The sequence below is a fragment of the Miscanthus floridulus genome, chromosome 9, assembly GCF_019320115.1.
Source record: "Miscanthus floridulus cultivar M001 chromosome 9, ASM1932011v1, whole genome shotgun sequence".
Taxonomy (NCBI): Eukaryota; Viridiplantae; Streptophyta; class Magnoliopsida; order Poales; family Poaceae; genus Miscanthus; species Miscanthus floridulus.
This window is the reverse complement of record NC_089588.1, coordinates 115,157,361-115,173,198: the sequence shown is the minus strand read 5'-3', so window position 1 is coordinate 115,173,198 and position 15,838 is coordinate 115,157,361. Positions and strand designations below refer to the sequence as shown.

General features: G+C 45.1%; 1 protein-coding gene across 3 annotated transcripts; it reads left to right on the top strand.

The window, feature by feature from the left end:
- Positions 1–8,311: 8,311 nt before the first annotated feature.
- On the top strand, positions 8,312–12,245 carry LOC136482717 (kinesin-like protein KIN-14O). 3 transcript variants are annotated; one of them, XM_066479917.1, is made up of 13 exons: positions 8,312–8,449; positions 8,533–8,823; positions 8,921–8,980; positions 9,153–9,386; positions 9,489–9,572; positions 9,654–9,815; positions 9,891–9,997; positions 10,106–10,293; positions 10,412–10,576; positions 10,678–10,884; positions 11,033–11,070; positions 11,175–11,302; positions 11,385–12,245. In XM_066479917.1, the coding sequence occupies exons 4-13, from the start codon at positions 9,272–9,274 to the stop codon at positions 12,006–12,008; spliced, it is 1,818 nt and encodes a 605-aa protein (XP_066336014.1). In that variant the 5' UTR covers positions 8,312–8,449; positions 8,533–8,823; positions 8,921–8,980; positions 9,153–9,271; the 3' UTR covers positions 12,009–12,245. The 3 variants fall into 3 exon arrangements, with proteins under 3 accessions (XP_066336014.1, XP_066336013.1, XP_066336015.1); XM_066479916.1 differs by having other exon boundaries at positions 8,325–8,823; XM_066479918.1 differs by having other exon boundaries at positions 8,325–8,823; positions 9,104–9,386.
- Positions 12,246–15,838: the final 3,593 nt, after the last annotated feature.

Below are 15,838 nucleotides of genomic sequence, written 5' to 3'. Positions count from 1 at the left end.
TTGTAGGGGCGGGTGGTGTCTGGGCACCCGAGCACGCCACTGTAGGGACGGCTCCATCACCAGCCGCCCCTACAAAAAAAATAAACCGTTGCTAAAAATCATTTTTTACATAGTGTTTGCCGAGTGTCAAAAGATTACACTCGGCAAACCAAATTTTTTTTATATTTTGACCACCACACTTTTTCTGTAGTCCTCTTATAGTACTTGGTACTCCATGTCGAAATTTGGTACATTTCCCAAACTGTTTGCTATATTTAGTTAATTTATCTCATTTAATTGAATTTTTTTGGAAAATGCAAATTTGAACTGCACGTGCATTGAATATCAGAATTTTTTTCGAAAAATGCAAATTTTTTCGATGTTGAAAATGCAAATTCCTCTTACAGTACTCATGTTGAACTGCACGTGCATCGAATTTTTTCGGAAAATGCAAATTTTTTCGATGCACGTGCAATTCAAATTTGCATTTTTTGAAAAAATTCAATTAAATAAAATAAATTAATTAAATGTAGCAAAAAGCCATAAAAATGTACCAAATTTTAACATGGAGTCTGATGTACTGTAGGATCCGAGAAAAATTTTGGAGTTCAAAAGTGGGATAAAATATAGTTTGCTGTTATTCTTTGCCGAGTGTCAGGGTCTGGCACTCGGCAAACCTGGACGGCAGGCGGCGGCCGTTACTTGACGCCGCTTTTTGCCGAGCGCCAGGGTTTGCCGAGTGTCTGACACTCGGCAAAAAGAGCCTTTGCCGAGTGCCTAACACTCGGCAAAGCCTTCTTTGCCGAGTATATATCGTTGTCGAGTGCGGCACTCGGTAAAATAGCTCTTTGCCGATTGCCCGATTTTTAGTCCTCGGCAAAGAAAGGTGCACTCGGCAAAGGATCTGTTTCCCGTAGTGAATACTCTTGTTAGGATCCATCAAGAGCCATATGTTGACATAGTGGCCACTAGGAAAAGAGCGATGTCGTATGTTATGCACCACACACAAGGTTCCTCTGAGCTCGGTTAGGGCAATGTGCAATGCGTCCTCCTCCTTGCACTCCAAATTAAGGCGGGCATTTGATCGTCTCTGGTTTCCACTCCTCGCTCTCGAGATCGAATGCGGCTATGCGATTCCTAGGATGAAATAGTGAGCAAGTCTTGTAAGACATGATGAAGTAGAGGACGCCATTAACGCTTGCCTTGTCTTTGCAGGAAAAGCTGGTGTCGTAGAATGGGCACCACCATGGCTAGGACCAAACCGGTGCGACGAAGTTACGAGGTGGAGGACCTTATAGTCGCCCGACGGTGCAGCGCGGCCAAAGCTGTAGTCACTCAGGGCGGTCGACCTCGACGACGACTTGGCCCACCAGGCGTGCGGCAGGGGATCGTTCGTGCCGACGACGGAAGTCGCGCCCAGACACCGGATCGATGATCATGGCACCGAGCTGCGCCCTGTCGACGAACGAAGATGAAGTCGAGGCGCGTCGGCGCCAGCAAAGCTCTGCCCTTCATGTCGAACACCCAGGACGTTGCCGTCCTTGTCCAGCAGCCGCAGCTCGCCGCCGTCGCGTTTGCATAGGTTCGCCTGCATTGTTGCGGTGCTCGTAGGATAGGGTTCGCTCAGCAGCCGCCACCAGGTTTTGCGGAGTTCCGATCCTTTCGTTGTGCAGTTCGAAGAGCCTGCCTGTTTAGGAACTCGAGGTTTTCGGAGTTCTGATGGCCGCCGCTACTGCCCTGGCATATGGCTGGCCCGAAAATAAACCAACCATCTGAATAGGCCCATTTATGCGCTGGGCTTACTTTCGCCTGGGCCACCGGCCCAATTGTTCAGCGGTCGGGCTCTGCTTCTTTTAGATCACGTTGCCGTCGGCGCACCATCCATCGGTTGCGCAAATGCACCAGAGCCTGTCGGCGAGACGGCGACTCGGCGTGCTTTAAGGAGCATCGTCCGTTGTGGGCCAGCCTAAATTAGTGGTTCTGTATGCTACACAAACTTTAAATTTAAGAAAACTATGTTTCAAAAAATGAACATTTTCTAACTCCATAGGCATGTCTATCTGTTGCAACGAAAGAAAAAAAAACTACGTACCCAATTCCCATAAACATAGCACAAAATTTAACTTTTTGGAACTACACATTACTATTGGGTAATACTCATAAGACATCTAGTTCGTCCACATGGTACACCCCTAATTAGATACTCTAGTTAATTGTAATCAGTGTTTTGCTTGTTTGTCCCATCTGAAATGATCTCCAGTGGCACCTCTATTATTTAGGATTAGTCTCTTGTTATCTTCCTTGCTCCCTCCATACTCAAAGATAAAGTCGTTTTGGACAGCGACGCGGTCTTCAAAGTATAACTTTGACTTCTTATTTTTATAATTTTTTTATTGAAAAGTGATATATGTATATTTTTTATTAAACTATTTTTCAAGACAAATCTATTTATATGGTTTTCACATTTCCAAACTCAACAACTTAAAAGTTATTCATGATTTATATTCTCAATGTTTAACCTAAGCCTTGTCCAAAACGATTTGATTTTTCAGTACGGAGGGAGTATTTGTTATCTCATGTGTTCTACTCCGGTTATTATCATGATTCTCTATCTGCCTTGAGAATTAGATTAATCGGATGAAATTCAGAGACCTAGGGCTAACTAATTGTGTTATTCTTTTTTCTATAACATTTGGTGTTCTTTTTTTAGTTTTTTAGCTTTACTTTATATTATAACACAAAATATTTAAATTGGTCTAGGAGAAATTTATTATAGCTTCAAGAGATAATTATTCCACAAGAAATAAAATGTTCAAACTTCATTAGAAAAATGTTCTAAGGGTACAATGATGGTCCAACCCTTAGGATAAAAATATTCAAGGTTCACTACAAAATCATACCGATTGTGTACTGGCCTAGCATATGGGCTTGCCTTAAAATAAACCAACCATCTGAATAGGCCCATTTATGCTCCAAGCAAATAGCGGAAATGTTCTAGCATCACAAAAAAATGAAAAACTCATGAGCTCAACTCAAGTTCAATTTATACATTCAGGTTGGAAAACCCAGCAAGAGAAATTTGGTCAATTTATTTATACACTATTAGGGCCTGTTAGGCAGGGATTCACCATTGGAAAAAGTGAATCTGGATCTGGGATTCAACGTGGATCAGCTCCACCGTGGATCTTAGATCCAGCCTAGATCTACCAGGGAATTGTTTGGCTAAGGTAGCAGCTCTAGATCCACGCAAGGGCATTTTCATTAGAATGACCAGAATTGCCCTTGGACTCTGGTGTTGTCTTTGTCTCACTACCAACCTGGGCCCACGCATCAGCTCTTCTTTGTCCTCCTATCGAGCAGAGCACATTGCACGACAGGCAGGCGCAAGGTGGCGGGCGCGGCCACAGCGGACAGGCACGAGGTCGGTGACCCCGTGGCCTCATCGGAGTTGGGCGACGAACTGGGCAATGCGGATCGACGGTGCAGGGTGGACGGTGCTCCAGCGGTGTGGGGCGAAGGGGCGTGGCCACGGCCGAGGCACGGGGCCGGCGGAGGGTGAGGGCGAGGGCACGGTTGCCGGTTGGAGCTCCGGTGGGGCACGGTTGGGGCTCCAGTGGTGCGGGCACGGGGCCGGCGAGCGCGGTCGGCCGAGGACAATGGCGAGGGCGCGCGTGGTGCCAGCAAGCGCAGCCGACGAGGGCACCCGGTCGGTGAGGGCACGATTGGGGCTCCAGTTCGGCGTGAGCCCCTATGGGGATGGGGCACGGCTCCAGTGGTGCTGGCACCGGGTGCGGCCACGCGAAGAAGAAAGGAAAGAAAGGAAACACAACAAAGCGTTATTTGTGTAACCAGTGGCATTGGTGGGTAATTTTCTCCAACTCCACCAAACTTGAGTTGGTGGAGCACCCCCTAAGGAGCTCCACCAATTTGGTGAATCTGGCCTCTAGATCCACCATTTTGGTGGATGCAGATTTGGTGGATCTAGAGTGTTTGGAAATTTTTTGGTGGAGTGGAGCTGAAAATGATGAATCTGGAGCTGGTGAATCTCTGTCAAACAGGCCCTTAGTGCCCCCGACTGTTAGGTGAATCATCATGGTGACGGTTTGGGCTCGATCTGACTGACCGTGCATCGACAATCGGTGCTGACCTGGACATACTCGGTCTGGGCTGCTCCCAGAGCCCACCAGGCCCAGCTCATCCTTTATTTACGAGCACACCTAGGATACACCGTAAAAAATATTTTTTTTAAATGTAAAAAAAAAAACAATCCCTTTCTACCCCTGTGTCAATGGAAGTCTGCAATAATTTCCAAAAGTTGGACACACCTTTCTGGGTCACTATGCCATGCATGGTTGATGTTTGCCCTTGTCCTTGTCGGCAACGCAAGCAAACTGTTCCAAGAAAGAGGGATACCTTGCCCATATTTGCAAGCCATCCGGTCCCAATCCCAACAGTGAACACTGCAGGCACAAGCAACCGGCACCTGGAAAGAGCCAGCCAGAAAGAATTCTACAGGCAGGTAGCTAGGAGTGCTTGCCGTGCAGAAAAGTTGCTGGGCCAAAATTTTCAAAAGGTTGCAAGGCTATGTGCTGCTACTAAACTCATGCCACCGCCCACCAGGGCTCTGGAGAGTTCCATGGCAAGGATCATCAGGCAGCTTTTTTTTTTTGTTTCCTAAGAGAATGTGCAGATCAATGATGATCATGACTTAATCATATGCTCATGCATATGCACTGTTCTTACCTTATCCCGTTCCTAATCCCTATCCCAAGGGCATATGCTAGAGAGAGAGATGTAACCAGATGCAGATAGAGTTAACAAATCAAAGTAGTTAGTGTCCCCAAATCACACACCTTTTTTTTTTATCTCTCCATGCACGTACAACATCAAGATTCACATTCCATAGTTTTACTGTTGGCACTAACAGGCAGGCAGGCAAAGCCAACAGTAAATAAAAGTGGCAAGTACCATGTAAACTGGTTTTTTACTACTAAGCAGACAGATGGACCAGCAGATTCCAAGTGAAAACAAAACACAAACACTCCTTCTGTGCAAGTTTGTCTGGCTTTAACGCCAAGGCTTTGAACGTACTGTGACTGCTCAGTGACCTCACATGGGTTGGCTGAAAACTGTTGCAAGCTTGTCCCTCGTGTGTCTCCCTGGTGCATGTTTTACTGCACAGAAGAACAGGAGCGAAATGCAGCAGTAATGGAGGTTTCACTGGGGTGGCAACTGATGAGCAGAGTTGTGACTCTGCCTGAACCCTGAAAGAATACCTTATTCTTGTGGTGCAAAAATTTATTTCTCTCTTCATTTCCTCCTTCAGATGTTGTGTGTTGGTACAGGGCAGGTACCAGCACCACTACTGTTTCTCTTTCCAAGTACAAGAGACCAACAAGGGCACTATCTGTAGTACTACTACTCTACTTCTCTCTCATCAATGTGTGAAAGGATCCACATCATGTCTCAATTGTTGGGATTGTTCTGAAAGGTGACAAGTTCACTAGTCAGCATGTATTTTAAAACACTTCAATTGTGAACAGGAACCACTGTTATCCTAGATGAAATCGCAATAATGAAGATGAGCACATCTGCAAAAGCATTAAAAAATGCATGTACGTTTGTGGTATCCAATGCAACCGGGATGACAGGATAGGGGTGGTTAGCCGTAGACAGTTTGGTCCATATCTTAATCACTTCAAATCTTGGCCTTATTAGGCACACCGCCCTGTTTCATATGGTTGGCATCCACTAACTTGGAAAACACGACCGTTTTTTATTCAGGAGATGCAGACTGATCTTGTTACTTTAGGTGATCAGGACAATATAGCGTGAATAAGAGAGATACGCTTTTGGATCTTCCTCAAATTAAATTTGGCATAACCATTGCAAATAAAAAAAAAATATTGCTATCAAGCAACAAATCATGCTTTTGGTATGAATGGACTTGCTACCGGATGAAATGGTTTCTATCCAAGGTTCCACCTTACTTTTATCAGCATCCAAGTGTTCATGATAAAAGACCTGGGATTGCAGGGGAAGCTGGATTTGTGGTCACCTTACCCTTGGACTTCTAAGATTTGCTCTCTCTCTCTCTCTCTCTCTCTCTCTCTGGTCTTTTTCAGATGAAGGCATTTCACATTTAGGCCCCGTTTAGTTTCCTCTAAAAGCCAAAATTTTTTGCGCAGTACCCGTCACATCGAATCTTGCGGCACATGCATGGAGTACTAAATGTAGACGAAAAAAAAACTAATTGCACAGTTGGGTGAGAAATCGCGAGACGAAACTTTCGAACCTAATTAGTCCATAATTAGACACTAATTATCAAATACAAACGAAAGTGCTACAGTATCCAAAACCCAAAAATTTTCGGATCTAAACGGGGCCTTAGAGTATATTTTTCTTGAAAAAGGAGAAGTTTGAGGACGAAGGCTCTCTTCTCTTGACATCCGTGCCATCCCCTTTGTCATGCAAAATGCAGTTTCGTATGACGCACTGCATTCATTATTAGTAGTTATCAAGTGACATAGGATGCTGCTGTTGTCGTGTTGCTAAGTTGGGTGCTAGCTAGAGTAATTTGGTTGGATCTAATCTAACAGTAATATATTAAGCTTGTTCCTTGATTTATATTATTATATGCATGCACAGCCCAATTGGAATAATGGAAGATTTTAAGAGAACTTTAGATGGTTTGTAACCGTGCATGTGAGATTCTTTTAAAATGCGTACACATTGTTCCAAATGAAACATCTGTGGTCCAGTTCTGTCAGAGGGCCACGGTTGCATTTTTTTCGGGAGAGATTCGGAAGAGTTCTGCAACATGCAACGAGATTTTACAAGGATCATTTATACAAATTAAAAATAAAGCTTCTTCTACTCCTAGCATTCAATTGGCTAGTTCTTGTAAAGTTTACTGAAGTTCGGATCTCTTTGTAGCTGCAGTTCCGGAGTCAAATTCATGGACCATCTACTCCTATCACTCATTCATCACTGGAGTACACAAAGGTAGATATTTTATTATTTATCAATGAAAGCTTGTCCAGATTTTCTGTGTCAGCTTCACTACGCTACCTGTATGTGGAGCAATGTGTTCAGTTCATGACCGTAAGTTTCAAAAGATTAAATGCTTTGGACCTTGCTAAAACTATCAGAACAACAAAGTCAAGGATGATTATTTACTGAAACTGAGCTTAAGCAGAGATTTTCACACTTTAATCAGCCAAAGATGTCTTATTATGAACCAAAAATAAGGTATACCTTTTTTTAAAGAAAAAAAAACTATAAGTTATACCTTCAACCTTGTCAAGAAAAAAACAGTAACTGACACGCAACAGTTTCAGAACTAATACTACTAAAATTAACTATGTTATGTGGAGCAACAATATTTAAGTCCAGTTCATTGTAATTACTAGTTTGGAACAGAAAAAATTGGGTCGGCCTCGCTAAACTATGCAACCAAAAATTCAAGCATGTTTACTAACTGAAACTGAAAGGAAGCAGAACAGTCATATCATACTCTAAAGAACCAAACATTTATGGACTGCTAGTACCACATAAGATTCGTACCTTGAAAGACCAGCCTGTTCGGGAGGCCCTATCGTATCGTAGATTATTTACTGCTGGCTGATTTAGTGTGAGAGAAAAACACTGTTCCCGGCTGGAAATTTACGATCGTTTACGAGCAAGCGAACAGGCTGCAAGATACCGGCTAAAAGCCATAAAGTGGCAATGTGCAGCAGCATCATCATGAATAAAAGAACTGAGCTAGCCGCCTCAATTTCGAAGTTAACTAGTGCCAGTAAAATGTAAAGGGAGCTAATTTTGTTCAGAATTCCAAGTGGCTTTGACAGGGCACAAAATCTGAATACCCAATGATGACTGGTCTCAATCTCAATACCGTATTATACTCTTTGACCGATATTCCAATATCCAACCATCTATTTTCCAGAAAAATAAAACAATCCAGACGCCAAATCAAGTGATCAACAGGCTCCAAGCACTGCAACAGTTGCAGAAATCCGTTTTCAGCTAAACCTTCTGCAAATCCGTTACACCGACGCTGCTGTCAACAACCAAAGCACAAACCAAGCAGACAACACAGCAAATGCAGCTCAAGAGAATTTGGCAAAAGCTGCTGTGCTACTCACTGTCCACCACAGATGATCCGGCCCCCCACCCCTCCCCACCATCTGCGCTGCGCTCCCCCTTGGTTTTCTACGAGTGGTGGGGACTGCCGGCCCCCGCCCCCGCCCTGGATCTTCTAAATCCATCCAGGCAACCTCCACCTCCACGCCACCTAACTGTTTTGCTAATACAGTTCTTGCCTGCAGTGGGGCAGCCATTGCCATGCACCGCTCACCTATTCTGACGCCACAGGGACGGTCGGTCACATGCTGTGATCCCAACTCCTTCCCATTGCTGGTTTCCTTGTGCGATACTGCGAAGATCCCTTTCGAGGCTTTCCAGTGTGGTGCGCGTCACTTTTTCGCTATATACCTCTGCTTCTGCCATTGCTGGTGCTGTATGATTCTTCTTCATCTTCTCCGTTCACAGCTGTGAGCTGTTCGCTCCAAGCTTTGGACTTTAGTGATTGCTGCCACTCCCACGGTCCCAGCTTTCGGCATCGAGATCCAAGAAGATCAGGAGCAAAAGAAGTCTTGGGACGCAATCATTAGGAGCTGTCTGTATTGCACAGATTCTCCGCTTGGCTGTTGGCTCACTCCTTCAATTCTCCTCTTGCGTGTTGTCTCACTCCTTCAGCACTCCTCCTCGGCTCCTCCATAGCTGTTCCAGCTCTGGCATCTGTTCAAGTCCAAGAACAAAGCAGGGGATCGTTTCCACGAGGTACCAATGCAATTTCTCTTGTTCGTGCTTCTTCTGATTCTGATGGAATCCTGTTCTAAACATTTTCTGAAATCCTTGGTTTTTTGCGGTCTATCAGAGGTTGTATTGAAAAGGGAGATTAAGGGATCCGAAGGCTTTTAGATGCAATAATCACAAGGTATTACAGAAGTTCGTTACTGTTCTTTCCACCCGTGCAGAAGCGCAGGCTAATCATGGAAAGTGCAGGAATATATTCCTTCTGCTCTGTCAATTCTTTTCTTGTCCTGATGAGTTGTTTCAGATTCCGTCCGTCACACGGCCACGCTGATAGCAGTTGCCTCTTCTTCCAGTTCCGTTGGGAGGGAAAAACAACCCCAACAGATGAAACTGTGCAGCAGGTAGGCTGAGAGGCTTCTTCTCTGACCAGCGATCAGCTTGTCCGGAGAAGAAGAGCTCTTGGTTCAACCCCATGGAGAAGGAGGCCATGGCGGGGCATGTGATGGTGCCATTGCAGAGCTTGAGCCTGGAGCTCCCGGATGCGGAAATTGTAGTGGGCTACAACAAGGACATCTCAGCTCTGCAAGGTTGAAAGAGCAGATTTCACCTATTGTTAATTGCCTGTTTAAGTGATGGTGACTTTGCATCGGCTCCTGATGGAACTATCTCAATCCCCATGTTTGTTGCAGAGGAGATTTTGACTCTGCGATCAAGGCAGCGACATCTTGACAGGAGAAGACGGGAGGCGCTCGACAAGCTCATTGACCTGAAAGGTACAGTCTTCAATTCTAGATAGCAGTTGTTAGAGCTTGAATTTCCAACAATCTGAGCTTCAGAGATTGGGCAACATTCAGGAAGTATTAGGGTCTTCTGCCGGGTACGTCCGCTGGTCCATACGAACAACTTGAATGCCAAATCACCAGTTACTGTTGAACAAGAAAAGATTGCAGTCAAGTCAGTTGGAATCAAGAAAGAGTTCAGTGTTGATAGGGTTTTTGGTCAGGAGTCCACACAAGGTAATTTTTTTTGCTTACTCACTTGTTAGGTTTGTCTTTTTGGCAGTATGATTCATTTCAGTGTTGTCCATGCAGAGGATGTTTTTCAAGAAGTAAAACCGATCCTCAGATCTGCACTTGACGGGCACAATGTCTGCATTCTCGCTTATGGCCAGACTGGGACAGGAAAAACCTACACAATGGTTGGTTGGTGCTTGTTCTGAACAGATTTGAGCTCAATTTATAGTAAGTCTGTATTCCACTCAGCTTTCCGCAGTCGTTCTGATAAATGAAGGTATAACTGATTGCAGGAAGGAACTGACGGTAAGCTCGGTATTGTGCCTCGAGCTATCCAAGAACTGTTTTCTCATGCTTCAGAAGACAGTTCATCCACATACTCTTTCTCCATAAGCATGCTTGAGGTCTACTTGGGGAGTCTCAAGGACTTGTTGGCACCAAGGCAGCCTCTCTTCAGGTCAACAGAATGTAACACAGCATGGTAAGACTATTAGTTCACCTGCATATTTTTTAACGGAAAGTTCACAAGTAAATCATGAAGAAAGATCACCAATTCTCAATATGGAAATTTGTATGTCCATTTTCTTTGTATACTTCAGTAATCTCAGCATACTAGCAACAAAAAGTGGTGCTGTGGAAGTTGAGAGGCTGACAGATGTCTCAATACCGGACCTGAAGAAAGCCAACCAGTGGTACTGTAGAGGACGGCGAGCCCGATCAACATCTTGGACAAATGTCAATGATGTCTCGAGCCGGTCGCATTGGTGGGTTGACAATCTGTTCCCATTACCAACTTTCACTTGCGGCTGTTTTGCTAATTTGAGCAGTGCCCAATTTTATGTGCCTTAGCTCTGTCTATGTGTAGCTTGACAAGGATTACCATAAGGAGGCATGGAGCCACTGAAGAAGTCAGCAAGCTCTGGCTCATCGATCTTGGTGGCAGCGAGCGGTTGCTGAAGACTGGTGCATCTGGGTTGACAATGGATGAGGGCAAGGCCATAAACCTCTCCCTATCAGCACTTGGAGATGTCATTGCTGCACTTAGGAGAAAGAGGAGTCATGTTCCTTACAGGTAACAGCTGATTATTCAGTTATCTTAATTACCAAATAAATAAATTTCTAATGGTTTGCTAGGGGCAAAAACCTCCAACATTTCAATCACATTGGAGCTATTCATCAGTGCTGTCGTCTATATTCATATCTTTTTTAAACATGTGCAGAAACAGCAAGCTTACCCAGATTCTCAGTGACTCGCTTGGTATGCAACATCTTTTACATTGATTTGAAGTTTGTTCAAAAAGAAAACATAACCACTGGAAACAAGATAATCTAACATTTAACTGTTGAATATCTAAATAACAGGTGACGGTTCGAAAGTTCTAATGGTGGTGCACATCAGCCTTTCTGAGGACGATGTTGGTGAGACGGTCTGTTCCCTGAACTTTGCGAAACGAGCCAGATCAATTGAATCAAATAGAGAAATTCCAGAAGTAAGTATACAAATGGAACTATCAATTGTTACCACCACGGCAAAAGTTTCATTATATTTAAAGGTTCTCCTTTCTGATGTAGGATCTGAAAATGTTGAAGCAGAAGCGGCTCACAGAGCTTGACAAGGAAATCTGCAATGCTGAGGAAGAGTTGAAGTATCTCAATGAACAAATAAGGAGAGCAGAGATCTCACTTGAAGAGAAGAAGAAGCTCAGTTCATCTATTTGTCAGGCTCTTAGTGATGAGAAGGGGTCACCAAGAAGCACTCTAGTGGTAGGCCACATTGATGTCACAGAGAGCCCACACGCAACAGAGCAGGCAAAGAGCAGGCTATCTCATGGTTCAGCTCCTCACTTCATGTCTTCGACGGTGTGCAGCCGGCAAAGACATTGTGCGGGAAGCCATTTTGTTAGTAAGCCAAGGCTGACAAAGTCAGTAAACAGATATCCAGCTGAGCTGAGCGGGAGCCAGTCATTCAGCTACTCAAGCTGCAAGAATGCATCCAAGGCTAGGTCAGTGGCATTCTCATCCAGTGTGCCCAAGATGAAGTGCTTGCCAGTCAAGTCTGATCAGATCAACATAAGTAACAATAGCATCGACTCGACAGCTGCATCAGCACCACGGCGGAGGGAAAGCTTTGGCTCCAGACCGGTTCAAAGAGCACCCCTACATCAGCACAGGAGAAGGATGTCTAGCCTAACATAGCCTTACATAAATACCGATTGGGCGGTTCTGATTTTAACTTGTTTTAGTGGTGAAAGGATTCTGAAAGCTGTTTGTGGTTTTTGTGGGTGCTTGTTGGTATGTTTGTTAACTTCATAGTTCTTGACTGCTGTAACTATTGGAGGCCCTTCGTCTTTTGTTTTTGGTTTGACATGGAAGGGCAAAATGATGTGAAGAATATGGTAAATGGAAATGGAAATGGAATTGTAATTGGACTTACTAATGCTTCTGGTTGCAATGAATTTGGAATTTTTGAAGAAGAATATCCTAATGTATCATAAATATAGCATTCTGGAATGACTTCTGTGATTCTTCATCTACAGAAAGCACATAACATTTTGGACACCACAGTTCAGACTACAGAGGTTCTAGTGGATAAAATTAGAAGTAACAAAGGACAGTTAGTAATCCATTGTACTGTGGGATGAAAAAACACCTGTCTCATTATTGTAAAATAGGCAATGCAACTACATTCTAGCAATCTAGCTTCATATGCTGTTTTGACATGTTTGTTGCTACAAAGATCCGGAACTAATCTTCCCCAGAAATATTCTGCCAAATGTTTTCGTTCAGAAGAAAAACTCTGCCAAATGGAAAAGGCAAACCAACAAATTATTAAGAAGATAGCCATTCAGAACAAATGAATAACCTTGATGCATGATCCAAACCTAGGTGCCTATTTCACAAGTAATTGTCATCCACATAGACGATCAACGACTGTGCTTGTTCAGAAAAAAGGCATTCAATGCAGCTACACCTTGTCCGTGTGAATTGGAGCATAAGGACAGCGAATTGTCCCTACTTGCTTAGAGATACATTAAATTACCCACATGTCGGCAGGACAAGTATTGTTCAGCGCCATAGAGACAAAAGAAGGTGTATGTCCTAGGATCCAGAATGTTACCTGGAAACTCAGTTTGCGCCTGCTTTAATCTGCTCGGGCTTGTGAAATTACCAACTCTTCAGTAAAAGACCCATTTAATCATGATCCACCATCCCACCCTCTTGCATTCGCAGTCCTGAATTAGAAGACGAAACAAAGCTGCCAACATACCTTGGTAATGGTCTGACTTCCCTGCTTCTGTAAATTGCAACTCCATCCATGGAACTGCAGCTAGGAAACCAAGCAATCAGTAAAAGAGTACTCTTTTTCTTCAAAAAAAAGAGGAGTGCTATACTGAAATGTACATTGTTTTCTATGAAACGGGCTGCAGTGGCAAGGCAAAAGAAAAGAAATGAGGGTGAAGTCAAGTTCCAATGTGGTATCTCACTGAAAAATATTCTAATGCTCAGGGATGGATTATAGTGGAAGTCACACAGGAATCTTTTTATTTGTCGCATGAACAAACCATCCGTGACCCACACCAATTCTAGTCTTTATCTCTCGACAATTGTCAATTCTGATGACTTTGAGTAACAACTTGAAGATATGGGAGTGAAAGTTGAGGCATAAATCCCAAATTTCATTTTCTGCTATAACATTCTGAATATTCAGAAACTAAGCAGAACAGAATGGTGCGAACATAATTATTTGCACTTGATTACAAGTATCAGTGTAAACTATCCTGAAATGACGGAGGGGCGACTCGGCGATCTCCTGGCGATGGCAGCGGCTCAAACTAATTGGGTTTGAGTTGGAGCGGCGATCGGGCGCATGGAAGGACAGAGATTGATGATGCGAGGGCTTGTCCACCTCGGCGTCGTTTTGGCTGGCTTTGCTGGTCGCTTTGGGTCACGGCAGAACCACCATGAGGTTCTGACGGGGACTTCCCTTCCTGGCAACGTGTTTGCTAGGGACTCTCCGATTTCTGAAGGGAGGCCGGGGTCTTGCCGGACTCTCCCACTGGCTGAGAATCTGTTGGCGTACGGCGGTATATGAGGCCCAATCGGGTCCGACTCAGGGTTTTTGCGGTGCCTTCAAGACTGTGGTAAACCCTAACCCTCAAAATATAAATCCGTGGTGCGGCTCCCTGGTCTGCTACCTTGTGCCGCTGTCTCACAATCTTCGAGGTGGGGGTGAAAAGGGATCTCCGGTGAGGAGGTTGCCCACCCGAAGCCTTGGTTTTGTGATCGGCTTACTTGTGTGGTGGACTGTGGCGGTGCTTGCTGGCACGGTAAGAGCTTATGGCGGCGGACGGGCAAAAGGAGTCTCTGGAGAAGGTTCACAAGATTGATGGCGGAGGAGAAGCATCGGCGACAGCGGCTCTGATCAGAGCCCACATGCAAGGAGCAGCGGCTGGGGATCACCATGTGGGCACCGGTCTGCTACCCCTGATGCCGAGCGTGGAGAAGGAGACTGTCACCGACACACCAAATGCCGTTCCTCAAGACGCCGGCGAGACTGAAGAGGAGGTGGCGGGCTCTGAACCTGAAAAAGAGGCAGGAGCGCCAACCGAAGAAACTGAAGAGGAGGTGGCGGGCTCTGAACCGGAAAAAGAGGCGGGAGCGCCAGGAAGACAAAGGAAGGAAAACGCATCAGGAAGACCAATCCGCGTGTATATGGGCCGGACTGGATGTAAGCCCATGTAACGGGTTTAGGAGGCCCAAGCTTACCAGTTGGCTCCTATGTAATTCCGGAGGAAGCAAAACGAGATTGAACTCGAACTGGAGAAGGAAACCGAACCGAAAGGTGTCGGTGGCGAGCGCGGCGAGCGCCAGCGACTCGAGAGACGAGTTTCCCTGTATCTGAGTGAGTTATCCTAGTAGATTACAGTGACAACCTAGTATCAGAACCCCCGATTCTGGCGCCACCCAACCACCACCACTACCACCTCACCCGGCAGCAGACCGCCATGTCGCCGGAGGAGCAATTTGGGCATATGCTCACCCTGCTGAGCGAGAACTCCAAGGGGATCACCGAATTGAAGCTGTCGATGTCGGAGATGAAGGCCGCCAAGGAGGATCTCGACGCCTGGAAGCCGGAGGTCGACCACCGCGTTGCTGATCTGGAGCAAGCTATGAACCACCTCAACGAACGCGTGGAGAAGCTCTACCACCACTCCGTCAACTCCGCCAAGTCGCTGACCCTGGGAGAAGGCAAGGTGGAGCATCCCGAGCCAGATCCATCGAAGGCTAGAAAATCGGAGGTGTCGGGTTCCGCCCACCTAGGACCAACCCCATCTAGGGCGACATCAGGGCTGTTAGGCCACCGCAACGAACATCATCACTGGAGCGCTGGATTTGGGGTGGTTTACACCACCCTGACTCTGCCTTCGGTCATAGGCGCGATGAATCAAACTAAACCTCCCCCAATTCCAATTGGTTCTGATGATTCTGCGTACCGTGATCGGCGTGTTGGCTCTCACATTAATTCCGCCATGCCTAACATAATTTTCCCCAATTTGATGGCTCTAACCCTAGCCTCTGGATCAAACGCTGTGAAACCTTCTTCAAAGTTTATGAAGTAGATTCCTACCTATCACTAAAAGAGATATGACCTTCTACGACGTTGCACTTACGTCGTAGAAACCAAAAATCATGTCGTGTTTCACAATTTACGACGCCTCACACGACGAAAACACATTCATCGCCATGCTTCGTTGCTAAAGGTGTTCTACGACAAAATTGATAGTTTCGTCATAATTTTTGCGACATTCGTACTTGCGTCGTTGATTTACGATGCTCCATTATCGTCGTTGTCAAGCAAAGAAAACGTCACAAACTATTGACCATGGATGTCTACGCAGGTGCCATGTAGGATAACAAAACATCGCTCATAACTAATGACTATCATCATATTTTATCATACATGAATAGTATCATTTAGCCATGCATTAACATATGTTACATTCAGCAATCTCGATACATATAAT

Excerpts from the sequence above, each read along its gene's own strand:
- LOC136482717 (XM_066479917.1), top strand. The coding sequence starts at position 9,272 with ATGGAGAAGGAGGCCATGGCGGGGCATGTGATGGTGCCATTGCAGAGC. Across the intron at positions 11,071-11,174 it reads GATTCTCAGTGACTCGCTTG|GTGACGGTTCGAAAGTTCTA; the intron begins GTATGCAACATC and ends TCTAAATAACAG. Across the intron at positions 11,303-11,384 it reads CAAATAGAGAAATTCCAGAA|GATCTGAAAATGTTGAAGCA; the intron begins GTAAGTATACAA and ends TTTCTGATGTAG.